Source organism: Schistocerca cancellata, chromosome 5 (assembly GCF_023864275.1).
Source record: "Schistocerca cancellata isolate TAMUIC-IGC-003103 chromosome 5, iqSchCanc2.1, whole genome shotgun sequence".
Taxonomy (NCBI): domain Eukaryota; kingdom Metazoa; phylum Arthropoda; class Insecta; order Orthoptera; family Acrididae; genus Schistocerca; species Schistocerca cancellata.
Window position 1 is genome coordinate 482,370,534 of NC_064630.1, and position 21,048 is coordinate 482,391,581.

General features: G+C 44.3%; 1 protein-coding gene across 5 annotated transcripts in view; it reads left to right on the forward strand.

Moving 5' to 3' along the window:
- The window catches only part of LOC126187525 (glutamyl aminopeptidase-like), a 249,380-nt gene that overhangs the window by 169,509 nt on the left and 58,823 nt on the right, over nt 1–21,048 (forward strand). For all 5 annotated transcript variants that reach the window (XM_049928662.1, XM_049928663.1, XM_049928664.1 and 2 more), the window contains 2 exons: nt 8,649–8,889; nt 18,851–19,034. In XM_049928662.1, coding sequence (XP_049784619.1) covers nt 8,649–8,889; nt 18,851–19,034 — 425 coding nt within the window. The remainder of the gene's footprint in view (nt 1–8,648; nt 8,890–18,850; nt 19,035–21,048) is intronic.

Consider the following 21,048-nt stretch of genomic DNA (forward strand, 5'->3'; position numbering starts at 1 on the left):
TCCCTGCACATGCCTGTGTTTAATGTGTAACTGCTGGAAGTTTCATTGTTGTATATATGTTAGTTATTTTTCAGTGCTGTATTGAGTAGAATATTGTGTCGCACAGTTTACGAATTTTGAGATGATAGAGTTAGAGGAGCAAAGCATCTGAGTCATGACCGGAAAGACCTTCCCCTCTTTGCCTCACACTCTGTGAAGAGTTTTTGGATTAGGCAAGTGAGAATGAGATGTTCCTTAAGCTAATCATAATTGGTGATGAGACGTGGGACTACAGTTAAGATATTGAAACTAAGGTTCAATCTTCACAATGGGTTGGAAAAGGTTCTCAAAGACCAAAAAAAGCCAGGTCAAAGCAATGCTGATTGTTCTCTTTGGCTTTGAAGGGTTAGTTCATTGTGAATTTGTGCCACATTGACAAACTATCAGGATGTCTCGCGACATCTGTGAGAAAAGGAAATGGCCTGAAACGTGGCGAGACAGACGCAACTGCACTTTCATCCCTGTCAGTGCATGACTATTGCACAAGAAACAAAATTACTGTGCTGTCTCATCCTCCTCACTCTCACGACATGGCCCCTGCAGTGGAAATGGCTTTGGGAGCGGTGTATCACTTGTGGAGAAGAGTATCTCAGAGAAGATGTTGCACAATAAGTAAACGATATGTGTAGAAAAATTTTGTGGACAAAGTTCCGGAATTTTTTGAACAGACCTCATATGTGTGCCTAAATACAAACTCGAGCGTGCGTGCATGCATGTCTCCCCTCCCCCTCCCCCCCCCCCCCCCCCCCCCACACACACACACACACACACACACACACACACACACTAGGTATTTAATTTTGTACTTATCCGTCACTCAATACCTCCATTGCATGAGGCCTAGTGGTCTTGACTCTTTCATTATTTGGTACTTTTTGTTGGCCTCCTTTCTTTTATTCTTAATGGGTGCAATACATTCACCTTTCAAACAGTTCCTTGTGTGCAAATGGGCCATACCACAATTATTTTCTTAGTCTGTGTTGTGTTGAGACTAGACATTTCACCAAATAAGATGGAAAATTTAGTATATTATATTTGTGTAATTATGAGACTTACGTGACTTTGTGAGTCATGAATAGCTAACAAATAATTGTGAATATACTATCAGTACACGTTGAATTAGAGCTCTCTAAAAATCTTGAAGGAAGAGATATTACCACCACTATTAATTGAATAATCTACATTTTGCTGTTGTTGTTGTTGTTTTGTTGTTGTTGTTGTTGTTGTCTTCAGTCCAGAGACTGGTTTGGTGCAGCTCTCCATGCTGCTCTATCCTGTGCAGGCCTCTTCATCTCTGAGTAACTATTTCAACATACATCCTTGTGAACCTGCTTAGCGTATTCATCTCTTGGTCTCCCTCTGTGATTTTTACCCGCCACTCTTCCCTCCAATACTAAATAGGTGATTCTTTGATGTCTCAGAATGTGTCCTACCAGGAGATCCCTTCTTCTAATCAAGTTGTGCCACAAATTTCTCTTCTCTCCAGTTCTATTCAGTATCTCGTCATTAGTTATATGATCTACCAATCTGATTTTCAGCATTCTTCTGTAGCACCACATTTTGAAAGCGTCTATTCTCTTTTTGTTTAAACTATTTATTGTCCATGTTTCACTTCCTTACATGGCTACACTCCATACAAATACTTTAGAAAAGACATCCTGACACTTAAATCTATACTCTATGTTACCAAATTTCTCTTTTTCAGAAAAACATTTCTTGCCATAACCAGTCTACTTGTTATAACCTCTCAACTTTGACCACCATCAGTTATTTTGCTCCCTACATAACAAAACTCATTCACTACATTACGTGTCTCATTTCCTAATCTAATTCCCTCAGCATCACCTAGTTTAATATGACTACATTCCACTATCCTCGTTTTGCTTTTGTTGATGTTCTTGTTATACCCTCCTTTCAAGATACAGTCCATGGTGCTCAACTGCTCCTCCAGGTCCTTCACTGTCTTTGTGTCATCGGCAAATCTCAAAGTTTTTATTTCTTCTCCATAGATTTTAATTCCTACTCCAAATTTTTCTTTTGTTTCCTTTACAGCTTGCTTAGTATACAGATTGAATAATATTGGGGATAGGCGACAACCCTGTCTCACTCTCTTCTCAACCACTGCTTCCCTTTCATGCACCCCCTGCGGGTTCGGGGGTAAGAATGGGCCCGCGGTATTCCTGCCTGTCGTAAGAGGCGACTAAAAGGAGTCTCAAACGTTTCGGCCTTAATGTGTTGGTCCCCTAAGGGGTTTGACCACTATCTTTCAAAATTTTCTGTTAGTGCGTACCATTTGGGGAAGGACGCCTTACGTGGTGTATTATATATCCATCTTGCCCTAAGATCTGGCACACCCGATATTGTCATGGAGTTGGACTTCCACCGAGCTTCCAGCCACATTGGCTGCAGTGTGTTCCGGATAGCATACGTTCCCTCCATTGTGCACTTCCATCTTTCCATTGTGGTGGGGTTGTCATGTACCCTCTTGGTGGTAGCCCCCTGACTACACAGGGATCGCACTGCTGATCCCTGAGCTGAGACCTCCCCACGTATGCCGAGGGGTAGATGCCTATCCCTCTGGGGCATCGGGACTCCCGGCAAAGACCATCCTGCCAGGTGGTCTTTGCTGCGGCTGGGTGGCACCCGTGGGGAGAGCCCCTGGTCGGAGTGGGTGTCATCAGGGCGGATGACCCGCAATGAAGCGTGGTACATCATCTCTCGCTGGTGGGGCTCCACCAGCAGTCTCTAAGTGAATGAGGTCTAACCTCAACGGGAAGAAATTTGATCAGAGATCGTTTCCCTCCCTGGCCACTCCATGGGAGGAACGCATGGCTAAAGAAGGCAGTGGAGAATATTCACCCCGGTACCTCATGTGTACGCGGGTTGATGGGGAATCGTTTATGTCGACGAAGCCCCAGTTTTTTGTGGAGCATTTAGAGGAAAAGTTCGGGGAGGTGGAGGGCTTGTCTGTGCTCATCAAAACGGCATCCTCTGCCCAGTAACGGATGTTGCTCAATTGTGACAAGTTGGAGGATGTTTCAGTTAGCATCACGCCGCATAAGAGTCTCAACATGGTCCAGGGTATTATATTCCACAGGGATCTTCTTCTGCAGTCCGACGATGAATTACGCGCCAACCTCGAATGACGAGGTGTTGATCTTGGCCTTCGAGGGTGATGTCTTACCCGAAAAGGTCAAGGTGATGGTTTACCGTTGTGATGTGAAGCCATATATCCCTCCTCCGATGTGGTGTTTTAAGTGCTGGTAGTTCGGGCACATGTCATCTCACTGTACTTCCGGCATCACATGTCGAGATTATGACCGTCCTTCCCTTCCCGATACTCCATGTGCCCCGCCTCCTATCTGTGTTAGCTGCGGAGACCACCATTTCCCCTGCTCACCGGACTGTAGGATCTTCCAGAAGAAAAGGAAGATAATGGAATATAAGACTCTGGACCGCCTGACCTACACCGAGGCAAGGCAGAAATATGAGCGACTACATCCTGTGCCCATGACATCTACCTATGCCGCTGCTGCAACACCGGTATGATCCTCTCTCGTGCCGTCACATACTGTTGCCTCTCAGCTATGTCAGAATGAACCGGCCCCCTTGGTTGTTGGGGGCACTTCCCCCTCTGTTGCTCCTGCTCCGCCTACTTCAGGAGCAACACCACCCAAACAATCAGGGACATTCGTTCCCCCTTCCCAGCCGGAGAAGTGTGAGACTTCTTCGGCTACTCTAGCCAGGAAGGGGTCCCTTGGGGCCCTCCCATCCCTGGCTTTGCTCAGTGCCAAAGCGGACACCCGCAAATTTTTGAAACAGCAACCGGTCGCTGGTCATAGGGCTTCACGGTCGTCGTCCGTCCCTGAGACTGACTCCGTGGGGCCCTCCCAGCCAGACCCTCCCAAGGCACAGCGTGCAAAGCAGTCGAAGAAAAAGGCTCCCAAACATCCTGACATTGCGGTGGCACCTGTCCCACCGCAACCTTCCACCTCTGCGTCTGAGGACGAGGTGGAGATTCTGGCGTCCGCTGAGGACCTCAATCTCGCCAGTCCCTCAGACGCCATGGATAGCACTAGCACAGGTGCTCAATCGGAGGCAGCAGGTGACCCAGCGGCGTAATCTGCCTTCTCAGTCCCGTCACGCCTTTCTCAGCCATGGACAACACCATCCTCCAATGGAACTGCAGCGGTTTCTTCCACCATCTAGCTGAGCTCCGCCAACTTATCAGCCTTCATCCTTTCCTCTGCATTGCTCTGCAGGAAACTTGGTTTCCAGCAATGCGCACCCCCGCCCTCCGTGGCTAGCGGGGTTATGATAAGAACCTAGCAGCTTATGAAAGAGTGTCTGGTGGCGTCTGCATCTATGTCCTTAACTCTCTTCACAGCGAGTCTGTACCTCTACAAACAGCTTTCGAGGCTGTCGCTGTTAGGGTGTGGACACCGCAGGCTATTACCGTCTGCAGTCTTTACCTTCCACCGGATGGTGATGTCGCGCTGCATGTCCTGGCTGCACTGATAGCCCAATTGCCGCCACCTTTCTTGTTACTGGGCGACTTTAACGCCCATAACCCTCTGTGGGGTGGGTCAGTGGTAACAGGTCGAGGTGCCACCATTGAGCATTTATTGGCACAGCTCGATCTTTCACTTCTAAATGATGGTTCCTTCACGCACTTCAGCATGGCGCATGGCACGTACTCCGCCATCGATCTTTCGATCTGTAGCCCTCGCCTCTTACTGTCTGTCCAATGGAGTGTGCATGACGACTTGTGTGGCAGTGACCACTTTCCGATCCTTCTGTCACTGCCACCATGTCACTCTTCTGGGCGCCCCAGCAGATGGGCTATGAATAAGGCTGACTGGGACTTGTTTTCCTCCACTGCTGCTATTGAGCCTCTCTCTAGTGATGCCATTGATGCGGTGGTTCAATCGGTCACCACCGGCATCGTTACTGCCGCCGAATCTGCCATTCCCCGTTCTCCTGGATCCCCTCGGCAGAGGGCTGTGCCATGGTGGTCGCCTGAGATCGCTGAAGCGATTAAAGATTGCCGGCGGGCGCTGCAGCGTCACAAGCGACATCCCTCCATAGACCACCTTATCGCCTTCAAACGGCTGCGTGCGCGGGCCCACCTCCTTATCCGCCAAGGCAAGAAGGAGTGCTGGGAGCAGTATGTGTCCACCATTGGCCTCCATGTCACTCCATCGCAGGTCTGGGCCAAGATATGACACCTCTACGGCTATCAGACCCCTGCCAGCGTCCCTGCGCTCTCACCGAATGGAGCAGTTTGTACTGACTCCGACGTCATTGCAAACCGCTTAGCAGAGCATTTTGCTATGAGTTCCGCTTCTGCGAATTACCCCCAGGCCTTCCGCTCCATTAAAGAGCAGATGAAACGTCGGAGCCTTTCTTTTCGCACCCACACTTCTGAATCCTACAATGCTCCATTCAGTGAGTGGGAATTTCACAGTGCCCTTGCCGCTTGCCCTGATACCGCTCCTGGGCCAGATCGCATCCACTGTCAGATGCTGAAACACCTTTCAGTGGACTGCAAGCGATGCCTCCTCGACCTTTACAACCGTCTCTGGGTCGAGGGTGAGTTTCCGTCGCAATGGCGGGAAAGCATTGTCATCTCCGTTTTGAAACCGGGCAAGAGCCCTTTGGAGGTGGACAGCTACTGCCCCATTAGCCTCACCAACGTTCTTTGCAAGCTTCTTGAACGGATGGTGAGCCAGCGCTTGAATTAGGTACTGGAGTCTCGGGGCCTTCTGGCTCCGTCTCAGGGTGGGTTCCATAAAGGCCGCTCTGCCGCCGACAATCTGGTGAGCCTGGAGTCGGCCATCCGTACTGCCTTTGCCCGCCGTCAGCACCTGGTCGCTGTCTCTTTCGACATGCGGAAGGCGTACGATACGACATGGCGTCATCACATCCTTTCTACGCTTCATGGATGGGGTCTTCGGGGCCCTCTGCCGATCTTTATCTGCAATTTCTTGCCGTATCGTACCTTCCGCGTGCAAGTCGCAGCCTCATATAGTTCCTCCCACGTCCAGGAGAACGGCATGCCACAGGGTTCTGTTTTAAGTGTCTGCCTGTTTTTAATAGCCATTAATGGGCTCGCTGCGGCCGTGGGAAGTTCTGTCTCCACCTCCCTGTATGCTGACGACTTCTGCCTTTACTACAGCTCTATCGGCATTGCAGCTGCTGAACGTCAGCTACAGGGCGCAATCCGCAAGGCGCAGTCTTGGTCTGTAGCGCGTGGTTTTCAGTTTTCGGCTGCCAAGACCCGCGTTATGCATTTCTGCCGGCGCCGCACAGTCCATCCTGAGCCGCGGCTTTATCTTGGCGGCGAACTTCTTGCTGTGGTGGAGACCCACAGGTTTTTGGGTGTCCTTTTTGATGCCCGGTTGACTTGGGTGCCTCATATTCGGCAGCTTAAACAGGCGTGTTGGCGGCATCTAAACACTCTGAGATGCTTGAGCCACACCCGCTGGGGCGCCGACCAATCTACCCTGTTACGGCTATACCAGGCATTAATCCAGTCCCGTCTGGATTATGGGAGCGTGGCTTATGGCTCAGCATCCCCATCTGCATTGCGGGTGTTGGACCCAATTCTCCACAGCGGGATATGCCTTGCTACTGGTGCTTTCCGCACCAGCCCTGTGGACAGCATACTAGTGGAGGCAGGTGTCCCTCCACTGCGGTTACGACGAAAACAATTACTGGCATCTTATGCTGCCCATGTTTTTAGCTTGCCCGGGCATCCAAATTACCATGTCCTGTTCCCGCAGTCAATCGTCCATCTGCCAGAACGTCGGCCCCGGTCGGGTTGTCCGATCGCCGTACGCATCAAGGAGCTTCTCTCCGGGGTTGCGTTTTTCCTTGTTCCACCTCCTTTCCGGGCACCTCTGCGTACACCCCCATGGTGTGTGCCTCACCCTTGCCTTCGGCTCGACTTGGCACAGGGCCCGAAGGACTCAGTCCCTCCAGAGGCCTTCCGCCGCCGCTTTTATTCCATCCTGGCCACGTATCAGGGCTCTGGCATTGTTTACACTGATGGTTTGATGGTTGCTGGTCATGTCGGGTATGCGCTAACTCTAGGGGACCATTCCGAACAACGTTTCTTGCAGGATGGCTGCAGCGTTTACACTGCTGAGCTGGTCACCATCTTTCGTGCCCTAGAGTATATCCGCTCCTGCTCAGGTGAGTCCTTCGCTATCTGTAGCGATTCCCTGAGCGGTTTATGAGCTATCGACCAGTGTTTCCCTCGTTCTCGTCTGGTGATGGCTATCCAAGAGTCCCTGCATACTCTTGCCCGTTGCGGCCGCTCTGTGGTCTTTGTGTGGACCCCCGGTCATGTCGGTATCCCGGGCAATGAACATGTTGACCGCCTGGCGAAAGAGGCCACGAAACAACCATCTCTGGATGTTGGCCTCCCAGAGCCTGATTTGCGGGCAGTCCTCCGTCGAAAAGTTTTTGCGCTTTGGGACGCTGAATGGCGCGATCGGATCACGCCCAATAAACTCCATGCCATTAAGGAGACGACGACTGTGTGGCGGTCATCCATGCGAGCCAACCGCAGGGACTCAGTCGTCCTTTGTCGGCTCCGCATTGGCCACTCCCGGCTGACACACAGTTATTTACTGCGCCGGGAGGCCCCTCCTCTATGTCGGTGCGGGGCGGCTTTGACAGTGGCCCACTTTTTGTTGGCCTGCCCCCTTTTAGCTGTGATCAGGCAGACATTTGCGCTGCCTGATACGCTCCCTGCCCTTTTATCTGATGACCCTGTTATGGTTGGCTTAGTTTTACGTTTTATTTGGGCAGGGGGTTTTTATCGTTTACTCTGAGTGTTTGGTATGTTCTTTTGTGTTGATTCTGTCCATGGGCCTAAGATTTTAATCTGAGTTTTTAATGCATTTCTCGGTGGTTGGCTTTTCCATTTTTGTTTCTATGGTCGGCCAACCACCGTCACACATCTGTGTGATTTTAGTTTGTCTTGTCTGGTCTTTGTCTAAGTCTCTCTTGTACTGTGTTGTCTGTGATCTATTCAGTTACTCGTTTTTATTCTCTGTTGGTGTTTTTAGTATTTGGAAAAAGGGACCGATGACCATCGCAGTCTGGTCCCTTTAATCCCACAAACCAACCAACCCTTTCATGCCCGTGACTCTTATAGGTGTTATTTGGGCACTGTACAAATCGCTGTCTGTATTTTACCCACATCACCTGCCTAATCTGCGTAGAAATAGATATTTTGGCTACAGAAATAAATATTTTAGCTTAAAAAATCACCAATGAGCTATTCATTAACTTTTATTTGGTGTTTGCCTGTCACATGGTCCCAAAAACCATTGTTTGTTTGAATTTTTTATTTTTGCCTTGTCTACTGCATTTGACAAGTAGATATTTTAACTATGTAGATAATTGTTTATTCATTATGAAATTCCTTTTCCTTTCAGAAATTTATAATATTAGGCAGACAGTGACAGATCCTGAATGGAATTTCGTTTGATGTTAGTAACATTACTTTTGGTTCAAAAACAATGCCGAAATTTATCTGTGATAGTAAATATATTAAGCAACTTTTACCCACTTAGATTTTATGTAATTTGCAACAGGCAATCATGGACACCTGGACTAGGCAAATGGGGTTTCCATTAGTCACAGTTACCAAAAAAGATGGTATTGTGACAGCAACGCAGAAGAGGTTTCTGCTTACAGCTAGCCTGGAGAATGACAGTAAAATAGCATTAGATGAAGGAAACTCACCCTTTGGTTACAAGTGGTATGTGCCTCTCAGTTATTATACAGACAAGGAAGCATCAGAAGTACATCATGTTTGGATGAATCTAACTGATGGTAAGTATAAAGACAAATTACTGTTACCAAAAACCTCGAAAAGTAATTGACCAATTTATTTCAAATTTTTACGTATGCAGGTTTGCTGTTAAAACTGACTGGATGAAAGAAAATGCCACAATATGGAATGGTGAGATTTCATTTTCTTTCTCACAGTCAGTTTTAATTACAACAGCAAGTTATATAAACCATTAGACAAGTGTTTTTCCTTTATGTATTCTTTCCCTTTAAATATAATTTTAAACACAAATTTTATACACAACAGTGTAATGCTCTGTTTTCTTCCTTACTATCGGTTTTTAAGAAAACAGGAAAGTTGTGTTTTAGGGCCTACTGGGTTATGATTAGAATACTACTGCAGAATCCTACCCATTCGCTGATTTAAACTATATGCAATACTGCCATTCATCTCAGAGTAGCACTTGCAACCTACTTCCTCAATTATTTGCTGGATGCATCCCAATCTCTGTCTTCCTCTATCATCCCCCCCCCCCCCCCCCACCCCCCTCTTAGTACTGTGGAAGTTATTCCCTGATGTCTTAACAGATGCCCTGTTGTACTGTCCCTTCTTCTTGTCATTGCCACCTATTCCATTCCTCATTCATTCTGCAGAGAACCTCCTCATTCATTGAGAAGTGACCTCCTAGTTTCCTTTACCACTGTGATGCAATATGTAGATGAACTATTTACTGAACTCGGAATTCCATTATACATTCCCTCAATGCAATTATTATGTGCTTGATGACACCTCACTATGCAATCCCAGCCTTTGTTGGAGAATCGGATTGGGTGAGGTTGCTTGCCTCATAGAAAGTAGTAATGCATGTAAGTTATTAACATGAACGTAACCCCACCAAAATCTGTGACTTGGTTTTAGGAAAGGGTTGATGTTTCAACATACGTGTTGTCTGAAATATCGGGAAAGATATTCAGATTTATTCCATTTGATAATTACGTATAGTAACAAACTGAATTAATAAGGTAATGCCTCTTGAGTGTGGACAGATTAATGTCTTAATAAAGGGAAAGGAGTACAGAACCAATCTATAACTATGAAACCTAGCGATGTGTATGGCAGTTCCCCTTAACTGAATGAGAGCACATGATTCCAGGTCACATACTTTATTTCTGTGATTAGATACAGATGTAAAGTGAGAAAGTGCTGCTATGCTCAATAGGTCAATGGTCACCTGTGTGACTTCTATGTACTGCAAGGCTGATCGTGCTACAGCTGGAGCAGTGTATATTACCTACTCTGATCTTTTGCTCCATGACAGGGTCCCCAGTCGGCTGTTCTCATCATGTTGTTATGCCAATCAGGTGTGATGTGTCTGTAACCACAGCGGTGCGCGTACATGACACAATTCTGCAAAATTATTCAGAGTTCCAGAGAAGATACACAGCTACTCTGCAATTACTCTGTATCATCTGGCATAGAGTTCTGCATCCTTATCGGACGGATGGTGAAACGCAAGTGTCCTTTCTACCAAAAACCTAGTGTGGCATGCTGCTCCACTGGTGTGGCTGTCCAGCTGCAACATTTTAACAAATTTTTTACCAATGAGCACTACTCCCACTTGACTGTGACTGCTTGGAAACATTGCTTACATCACATCGGACTGGCCAATCGCAGTCTCCTGTGGGAGTCACCACTCATCCAAAGAACTTTCCAGATGCTTCCTTGGTGCCAGTGTCTGTCCCAAGCTCAAAAAATATGGAATGGGGGATTCCATGGCGGTATATTCCTTGCCGTTAATGTTGCCCACGATGCTTTTGTGAGCTCAGGGCAACACAGCCGAGGGTGAAACAGTGTCTTCCTGTATTATTCACTTTTGGGAGACATTCTGCTTCCCTTGCAGTGTTATTCTGGAAATATTGCCTGCCTGTTGGGCGGCATCAAAGCCCTACCACTGGAGACTGTCCAGACTGTGCCAACACCCCTGGGGTGCTGGAGATTGTGAAATTCAACCTCCAGGCTATCATGCTGCTAGCTTCCCGCCACTGGCACTCTGAATTCAATCCTACTTGAAACTCTATCCGCAAAAATTATTTGCACTTAACACAATGCAGCACATTCTCATTGCTCATCCCTTAGCTATCTGTGTTAGCGTAGCATAATGAACCACAAATTTGTTCACATCCATGCTGTTACTTGTCATTACTGCCCTAATTAATTATTCAAAAATGCAAAGTGGTAATTGATGTGAGTGTTGCACTCTCAGTGCATAGCCCATATGGGTTGCCACATTGCATCGTTACCTTATCATACCACATAATTTTCAGTGTTCTTCTGTAGCATCACGTCTCAAATCTCAAATGCTTCTATTCTTCTTCTATTCTAGTTTTCCCACAGTCCATGTCTCACTACCATAAAATGCTGTGCTCCAAAAGCACATTCTCAGAAATTTCTGTGTGTCAGGAAAGCCCTTTTTGCCACTGCTAGTCTGCTTTTTGTGTTCTTCTTGCTGCCTAGGTAGCAGAAGTCCTTAACTTCATCTACTTCATGATACCAATTACGGTAAGTTTCTCACTGTTCTAAATTTTGCGACTTCTCATTACTCTTGCCTTTCTTCAATTTACTCGTAGTACGTTTCTGTACACATTCGACTGTTCAATTCATTCAACTGATCCTGTAATACTTCTTCACTCTCACTAAGGATTTTAATCCCACGCTTGAGCCTTTCTTTTGTGTCCATCATTGCTTCTTCGAAATAGGTTGAACAGTGGGGACAAAAGACTGCATCCCTGTCTTAAATCCTTTTAATCCATGCACTTCTTTCGTGGTCTCTCATTCTTATTATTCCCTCTTGGCTCTTGCACATATTGTATATTACGAGTCTTTCCCTATAGCATACCTCTATTTTTCTCAGGGTTTCATACATCTTGCACCATTTTAAATTGAACACTTTTTGCAGCTTGACAAATTCTATAAATGTGTCTTGATTTTTATTCCGTCTTGCTTCCATTGTCAACTGCAACATCAGAACTCTCTCTCTCTCTCTCTCTCTCTCTCTCTCTCTCTCTCTCTCTCTCTCTCTCTGATGCCTTTACCTTCCCTAGAGTCAAACTGATTATCATCTATTAGAACCTCAATTTTCTTTTCCATTCTTCTGTATATTATTCTTGTTAGCAGCTTGGATGCATGAGGAGTTAAGTTGATTGTGCAATAATTCTTGCACTTGATTGTTCTTGCAGTCTTGGGAATTGTGTGGATGATGTTTTTCCGAAAGTCTGATGGTATATTGCCAATCTCATACATTCATTTTGTTGCCACTTCCCCCAATGATTTTATAATGATATCAATCCGTTCTACCTTACTGGATTTAATGTCTTCCAAGGCTCTTCTAAATTCTGGATCTAATACTGGATCCCCTATCTCTTCCCTATCGACACCTTCTTCTTCTATTTTGCCATCAGGCAAGTTCTTCCCCTCGTAGAGGCCCTAAATGTGCTCTTCCCACATATTCGCTCTCTCCTCTGCATTTAACATTGGAATTCCCATTGCACTCCTAAAATTTCTGCCCATGCTTTTAATTTCACCAAAGGTTGTTTTGTCTTTTCCATGTGCTTAGTCAATCCTTCCAACATACATTTCTTTTTCAGTTTCTTCACACTTTTCATATATCCATTTCACCTTAATTTCCCTGAACTTGCTATTTGTTTCAATCCTAAGTGTTGTATTCCTGTATTCCTGAATTTCCCTGATCATTTTTGTACTTTGTTCTTTCATCGATCATCTGAAGTATTTCTACTCTTACACCAGGATTCTTGTACCTACATTTTTCTCTCCAACTTCTGTGATTGCCTCTTTTAGATTTCATTCTTCTTCAACTGCACTGCCTACTGAACTATTCATTATTGCAATAACTATACCCCCAGAGAACTTAAAGCATACCTTAGTACTTCCGTATCCTACTTCTTTGCACATTGATTATTCCTAACTAGTCTCTTAAACTTCAGCCTACTCTTCATCATTGCCAAATTGTGATCTGAGTCTATTTCTGTTCCTGGGTATGCCTTACAATCCAGTATATCTGATTTTGAAATCTCTGCCTGACCGTGATGTAATCTAACTGCAATCTTCCTACATCTCCCAGCCTTATCCAAGGGTACTTCCACATCTTGCTATTCTTGAACTGACTTTTCTTTATTACTAGATAAAATTTATTGCAGAACTTAGTTGATTAGTCTTTCTCCTCTTTCATTCCTAGTACCAAGCCCATATTGTCCTGTAATCCTTTCTTCTACTCCTTCTCCTGCAACTGCATTCCAATCCCCCATGACTTAGATTTTCATCTCCCTTCACATACTGAATTACCTGGTCAATATAATGTTATACTCTCTCTCTCTCTCTCTCTCTCTCTCTCTCTCTCTCTCTCTCTCTCATCTTCAGCTTGTGATGTTGGCATGTATACATAAAATACCTTTACTAGTGTTGGTTTGCTGTCAGTTATTACAGTTATTATCACTGAACTGTTCACAGTAAGTTACTCTCTATCCTACCTTCCTTTTAATAAAAAATCTTACTTATGTTTACCATTTTCTGCCACTGTTGATATTACCCTGTATTCATCTGACCATAAATTCTTGTCTTCCTCCCATTTCACTTCAATGACCCCCACTATATCTAGATTAAGCCTTAGTATTTCCATTTCCAGATTTTCTAGTATCACTACTGTGTTCAGAGTTTTGAGATTCCTTGCCCCAATTCATAGAATTTTATCTGTTTGTTGGTTATTCAATCTTATTTTAAATGGTCACCTCCCCCTTGGCTGTCACTTCCTGGAGATCCAAATGGGGGACTGTTACATGCCATAGTCCTGTGGATACACAGTATGTGTCTTTAGTGCAGTGGTTTCCATTGTTTTCTGCATCCGCATACCATTGATCGTTGCTGATTCTTCTGCCTTTTAGGGGCAGTTTCCCTCTGCAAGGGCAAGAAAGTGCCATAAACTTCTGTCCTCTCCTCAGTCCTCTTTGACAAGGCTGTTGGCAAAAGGAAGATGAGTTGTTATCCTAGAAGTCTTTGGCAAGCATTGCTGATGATTTTTATTCAAAATTTAAGCAGTGGGGGTTCGAACAGAGCCAAGGACATTTCGATTAGTAATCAGATATGCTACCCATAGACCACAGGGGTCTTTAATTTAAGTGACTTTAGTTCCCAATCGAGGTTCCACTTCCGTCAAGAGTAAACAAGGGTCAAGATCAGAGTGAGGAGAGAGGAGGAGATGGACAGAGAGGGGGGAAAGAAATAGAGGTGGAAGGAGGCAATGGAGAGAGGTGGTAGGGAGGGAGAGAGAGGGGGAGGGGAGAGGGAGAGGAGAAAAGGGAGGGAGGAGGAGATGGGTAGAGATAGGAGCAGGGAGGTGATGCAAAGGAGGCAGGAGGGAGAGGAGGAGACAGACAGCACAATGAATAATAGAATGCTAGAAATATTTCAGTTTCCAGACAAAACCCTTTTTCAGAAGTGGAAGAAGACTCACACACGGAAAAATCACAACTCGCAAACACATGGCCACTGTCATCTCCAAGCACAAAGGCCTGACTGCAACTGCTAGTTGTAGATAGTAGGAATAAGGAACAGGCATGGGGTGGCTGATTAGGGGGGACAGCAGGGTAGGAGTGGGGGAAGATCCTAGTGCTGCTTGCGAGAGCATGCAGGGATGTGGTGGGGCAGGACAGAGAGTTGCTAGGTGTAGCAGCAAGAGGCTCTGCTGAAGGGTGAAGGGGATGAGAGGGGGGTTGAGGGTAGAAGTAGAGAAGGGGAAGCACTATGTAGAAGTACTGAGGGAGTACGAGGCATGTGTAGTGCTGGAGCAAGAAAGAGGATAGGCAGGTGGAGGACATTGACTAGCAAAGGTTAAGGCCACCTACATAGTCCTTCATACTTCCCTCCTTCCCTTTTCTCTCCTCTCCCTCTGCCCCCCCCCCCTCCCCTCCTCCCACCACAATGTCATAATATTGCACCTAGCAGCCCTAACACACCGTAAAACATCCTTGCACACACTCATAGGCAGCACTAGCATCCAACCCAACCTCTTTCCTGCAATCTTTCTCAGCCCACACCTTTTCCTTATCCCTACTACCTATCTCATTTATACTGCTCATGTCAGACACAGTTGCAGTCAGGCCTTTGCATCTTTAACTTGGTGCCAGGGGGGGGGGGGGATTGGGGGGTGTAATTTGTTATAATTTTATTTTGTTTCCTTTTTGTTATCTGCCTCTTCAGTTTGATCAAAGACTCTAATCAGTTTCATAAGTCTACTTTGATTCTAGCAATATTTGAAAGGTGTTGCTGTAAGGATTCTAGTATCCATGGGGAGAGTTAGAGTTGTAGAAGGATGACCTCAAAATGGTGTCGTCTGGCATTGGAAAGTGGGGCCACCTAATATTTCCATGCAGAAGCCCAAAAAAAGATGTTGTTGTTGTTGTTGGAATGTGTTGGGAGGATCCACTCTCACTTCAGGTCTTCCTCTGTCAAAATGAGAATGTTTGCTAGACTGTCTCCAAGAAGTATCTAATGTGTGTCTGTGGGCCATAGTCAAAAGCAAATACTATGAAAAGGAAAGTTGCTACTCAAGTGCATGATGGGAGTGGCAACTGGATGGCGGTAGGAGGAGGCTGGGGCAGAGAGGGAGAGGGATAGTGAGGTGAGTGTGGCAGACAATGAAGTGCTCAATGAATGAAGATCAGAAAAAAAATTGTCTCAAAGGTACCCAGCAGCAGATGCTACAAGAAAAAAATCATTTTGTATTAAAGTATCACACTGGCTAACTGAGGGAGGACGGGGAAGTAGCGGAAAAGGAGAGAAGTAAAGAGACTGAGTGTGATGGTGGAATGATGGCTGTGTAGTGCTGGAATGAGAACGGGGAAGGGGCTGGATGGGTGAGGACAGTGACTAACGAAGGTTGAGGCCACGAGGGTTAGGGGAACATAGGATATAATGCAGGGAAAGTTCCCACCTGCGCAATTCAGAATACCTTTTGTTGGTGGGAAGGATCCATATGGCACAGGCTGTGAAGCAATCATTGAAATGAAGAATATCATGTTAGTCACTGTCCTCACCCATCCAGCCCCTTCCCTGTTCCCATTCCAGTGCTACACAGCCGTCATTCCAGCATCACACTCAGTCTTGTTACTTCTCTCCTTTTCTGCTACCTTCCCCCCCCCCCCCTCCCCCTTACCTCTCCCCTGCCCTCCGTCTAACCTGCAGCACTTCATTGTCCGCCACCCTCACCATACTGTCCCTCCCTCACAGTGTAGTTTCAGTTGCCTGAGACTGCAGTTGTGTTTGTGAGTTGCGTGTGTGTGTGTGGGGGGGGGGGGGGGCTGTGTCTACATCCATTGTTGACGAAGGCCTTAATGACGAAAACTATATATGTGACAGTCTTAGTCTTTTTGTTGTGCCTATCTGTGACTTATCATCTCCACTATATGGCAACAAGCAACTTTTCTTTTCACAATATTGTCGCATTCCATCCTGGATTTTCCATTGTTTGATTAAAAGGAATTACCATTCATCTCACTAAATTCATACATTCATGTTGGGCAGAGGCACTGATAGCAATGCTGTTGAGTGTCCTGAATCTAGCATCAATATCGTCATCCTTCGAGTGTGAATGTGATTATACATCCACTTGCAGTGAAAAAAAAAAAAAAAAAAAAAATACATAATCATTGTGTCCGTACTCCTTGCTTTCTTCATGTCTATTGAATAGATATTATAGGGTAAGGCTCATGACTACCACTTCACTTTTGATACAAGTTTGTACAGTTAGATTTTTTGACCAGCTTTATTGACTTTTGCCTTCTACAATCGTACATCAGACAACAAACCTTGAACCTTCTATCCCTCAGTTAGCCAGTGTGATAGTTTTTTAACACAAAATGATTTTTTCTTATAGTATCAGTTGCTGGGTACCTTTTAGAGAATTTTTTTTCTGATCTTCATGTATTGAGCTAATGAAAGGTCATTGCCATGGATGGCAAATGCAATATCTCAAGACATTTATTTGCACACTCACTAGCTTGTGTATTGTAAAAATTGTCATTGCACTGAAAAGACCCTTGTTTCAACTCCTTGGCTGATTTCGTGAAATAACATGCAGAACATGACAACTGGAGATCCTTACACCATTTCTAATAGTTACGCACTGTCAGAGCTTACGAAACTAGATCAGATTGTTTACTGTTATCTTGTCTACTTCTTGGAAGTGCCACAATGGCCAAGCCACTCTTAAAACTTTGATTATTCTTTTTACCAGATGATTAAGTATCTTTGTAACCTTTATTGGCAGCCAATGGTAATGGAATGTGTCTGATGAAATATAAATAATTTAATGTGTAATGGCAGCACCTCACCAAATAGTTGAGGTACTAACTTGCATATAACACATAAATAAGATTGAGAACATTTCTGGCTTTGATGAATCCTCCTCTGCAGCTGTAGAGTACACATATGCACCCTTACAACAGCACAGTTGCATTATCCCAACTGACTACATTGTGCCGACACTGCAGCTCAGCTGGGATGAGGGACTGTGTGAGGTGAAGTTAGCAGGGAGAGAAAGGTGGTAGTTAACAGGAGAGAGGATTGGGGATGAATGGCAGGTGACTGGGAGAGATAGGCAATGGGCACACAGGAAAGGAATGTGGCTGCAATCAGAGGGAGATGCACACGACATGCAGTGACATGGAGGAGTGAATTGGGAAGTGGAGATATAACAGAGGAAGAAGGAGATTGCAGAGAGAATGGTGTGAGTGCCAGATGAGTGAAGTTAGGGCCAGGGGTGGAGGTGAGTGTGGGGCAGTGGCTAGCAGAGATTGAGTTCAGGAGAATTATGGGACCAAAAGTTGTGATGCAAGGACAATTCCCATCCGTGTAATTCTGAGAAGTTACTGTTGAGGGAAAAGATCCAGATGACATGGGTTGTGAAGGAGCCATTGAAGTCAGGCATGCTGCTTAAGCAGCGTGATCTGCCACTGCTCTTTGCCGCAGTTTGTTAGTGACCATTCATACAAGGGTGACAGCTGGTGGTCGTGCACATAAAAAGTGCTGTGCAGAAATTACAGCAGACCTGATAAATGATATGATTGCTTTCACAGATGTCCCTGCCTCTGATAGCATAAGATAGCCTGTAACAGGATGGGAATGGGATGTGTTAGGTGGGGTTTTAGCACATATCTTGCATTTGGTTACTCCAAAGATGGTGTTGCAAAGACAATTTCCATCCAAGTAATTCCGAGAAGATAGTGTTGAGGGAAAAGATGCAGATGGCACAGGTTGTGAAAGAGCCACTGAAATCTGGTATGTTGCATTAAGCAGCATGATCTGCCACTGAGAGGTTGCTGTACTCTTTACCACAGTTTTGTGTGAAGGGTTTGGTAGTAGGTGTGACATAAAGATGGGCTACAATATTTTGTGGATTGGGTAGGTAGTGGAATATCACTATGAGAGGAGTGGGAAGGATAGTGTGTGGGACATTCCTCATTTTCAGACATGGTAATGTATAGTTGAAGGCCTTGTGAAGTGTTCACGTTTTTCAGTCTGAGATGATGCTGATAATGAGGCGGGCGCTCCTTTCCAGCTATTCCTGGGAGGTGTTCAGAGTCTGCTCTCTGCACCTTTTCTACCTTCGCACACTTTTCATCACAGTCGAGATGCATTGTTGGCAGGAAGTAGTCATCCTGGACTATGAGTATTCTATTAGCTCTGAAGGAGGATTTGTCTCAAAGCTAGCAACATTATCAGTTTTGTTTGTGTGTCTAATGACGAGTCAGTGTCTCAGCTATTCAATGAGTTTTTACCTTTACTCATTCAATGATTTATTATGAACCTAGATTGTAATATTATATGCTCCAGTAATATCTAACTTATAATTATAAATGATAAATTGACTAATACCAAATTGAGCTTATCTGAAATGAAAGTGATTTTTTACCATCTTTGTATTCTTTTCAGTGAAATTTGAAGTCCCTTCAGATGTGGAATGGATCAAAGTTAATGTAAATCAGTCTGGCTTCTATAGAGTAATGTATGAGGAATCAATGTGGATGTCTATAATCACCACACTTCATGAAAACCATACAGTGTTCAGTCCTGCTGACAGAGCTAACCTCATTGATGATGCTTTCACATTATGCAGGTAAATGCTTTCCAAAATAGTTTTATTATTGCAATAAATGTGGAGAAATTTCAACATCACTTCTGTTCTACACCCAAATACATTTCCTTGCTGTGTTTTGTCTCTGATGGACTCTTTCTGTGCATTGGTTTTTGACATTGCTCTCTGTATCCCTGATTTTCTTGATGATCAGCATTAAACCAGAATATAGTGTGGATTATCACAAATCACTTATCTAATATTTTTGTTGGAATCCTCACAGAGCAGTAACTTAATTCAATTTCTTCATGCTCCTTTTGCTACTATGGATTGGAAACAAATGAAATAAGCTGCACTGTTGGTTGTTTTTATGTTATAAGTATAATTTTTTTGTCATAACGAATGAGAGCTAAAACACGGTAATACTGGATTTCTGAAATTTGATTGTTTATTCCATAGTCTTGATAAGCAATAATATTTCCTTAATTACAATTTTTTAAGAACAAGACACTTTTCACACGGTATAGAAATGAGGATTTTGAATGATGTAGATGAATTCTAAGACATAGTAGGGGCAACAAAGCCTGGAACTATTTTACATTACTACATTTCAGTGAGAGAGTGTCACAGAAATTTTGCAAAATTAATTGGGAGAGATTTGATTAATGACAACAACTAACCAGTGGTAGCATACAGTGTTTCAAGATCCGGTATTGGGTAAGGCATCTACGAGTACACTATAGCCTTTCATGGTTCATTTGCATAGGTACTGCAAAGACAATGTTAGTCTAATTACAGTGAGCATAGAGGCATTTACTCTGTCTTTGGTACCATACTTCACATGCAAATTGAATGGTAGGTATAGTGTGTCTCTCAACATTTAGCCTTTAAATCATGAATGGCCCTTTAATTTTACCTTCAGATATCAGTATCAAGTTGCAAGAGTGCTGTAAATAGGAAATTGAAAGTTATAGGTTGGTTGGTTGGTTGATTTGGGGGAGTGGACCAAACAGTGAGGTCATCGATCTCATTGGGTTAAGGAAGGATGGGGAAGGAAATTGGCTGTGCCCTTTCAAAGGAACGATCCCAACATTTGCCTGAAGTGGATTAGAGAAATCACAGAAAACCTAAGTGAGGATGACCAGATGCAGGTTTGAACCATCGTCCTCCCAAATGTGAGTCCAGTGTGCTAACAACCACATCACCTCGCTCAGTGAAAGTTGTTCTTCCCTTTTGAGATAATATCTTTGAATTAAATTTAATTACTTTCTCTCACTAATTCTGAACAAGTATTTTGATGAGTGAAATTTTCTTTCATGGATTTTCCTTTCATTAATTCAGTACAGACTAAAGGCTGTTGCAAGTATGGACATTTATAAGCTGAAACAATTGGCCGCACATGAGTAGGTCTCACACATTGAAGGTTCCGTTCAAACTTAATTATATATATAGACAGTTCATCCATTGCCATAATTGAGAATCTTGAAGATTTTTGCCTGTAATAGACATTGATACTGGCAAGACATAGGTCCCATGAACTCAAAGGTTTTCAAGAATATTTTCAATTTTAAGATGGATAGCAAATGAAAAATGAATTTATTTATGTGATATAATTTCAGATTTTTTGCTTTAGTTGTACTGTGAAGCCTTGTTTCTTGCCAAATTTCATTGTTCTGGACCAGTGGGAAATACCCTATAGGTTTTGATGAGTGTGTATGTGAGTATCAAAATATGTGACGCAAATGGCCATATCTTTTGATTACATTTACTTAGAATCTTCAATTTTTGACACCACCAAGGGACAGTAGACCTCATTATATGACATAAATTTCAACTTTATACATACATCCATTGCTTAAATTTGAATTGGCTTGACACTAATTATACTGGTAGTAGCAGCTGCTATTACACTGAAAAGCTGGAAAGACTTGCATATTTGATATGGAGAGGATGCTTATGTTACTTAAATAAGGTGAACTTTTAACACACACATTCGGAGTATTTTGTAAATTGCAGACCTTGACACAGCAGTTCATATACAATGTGACTAGCTATG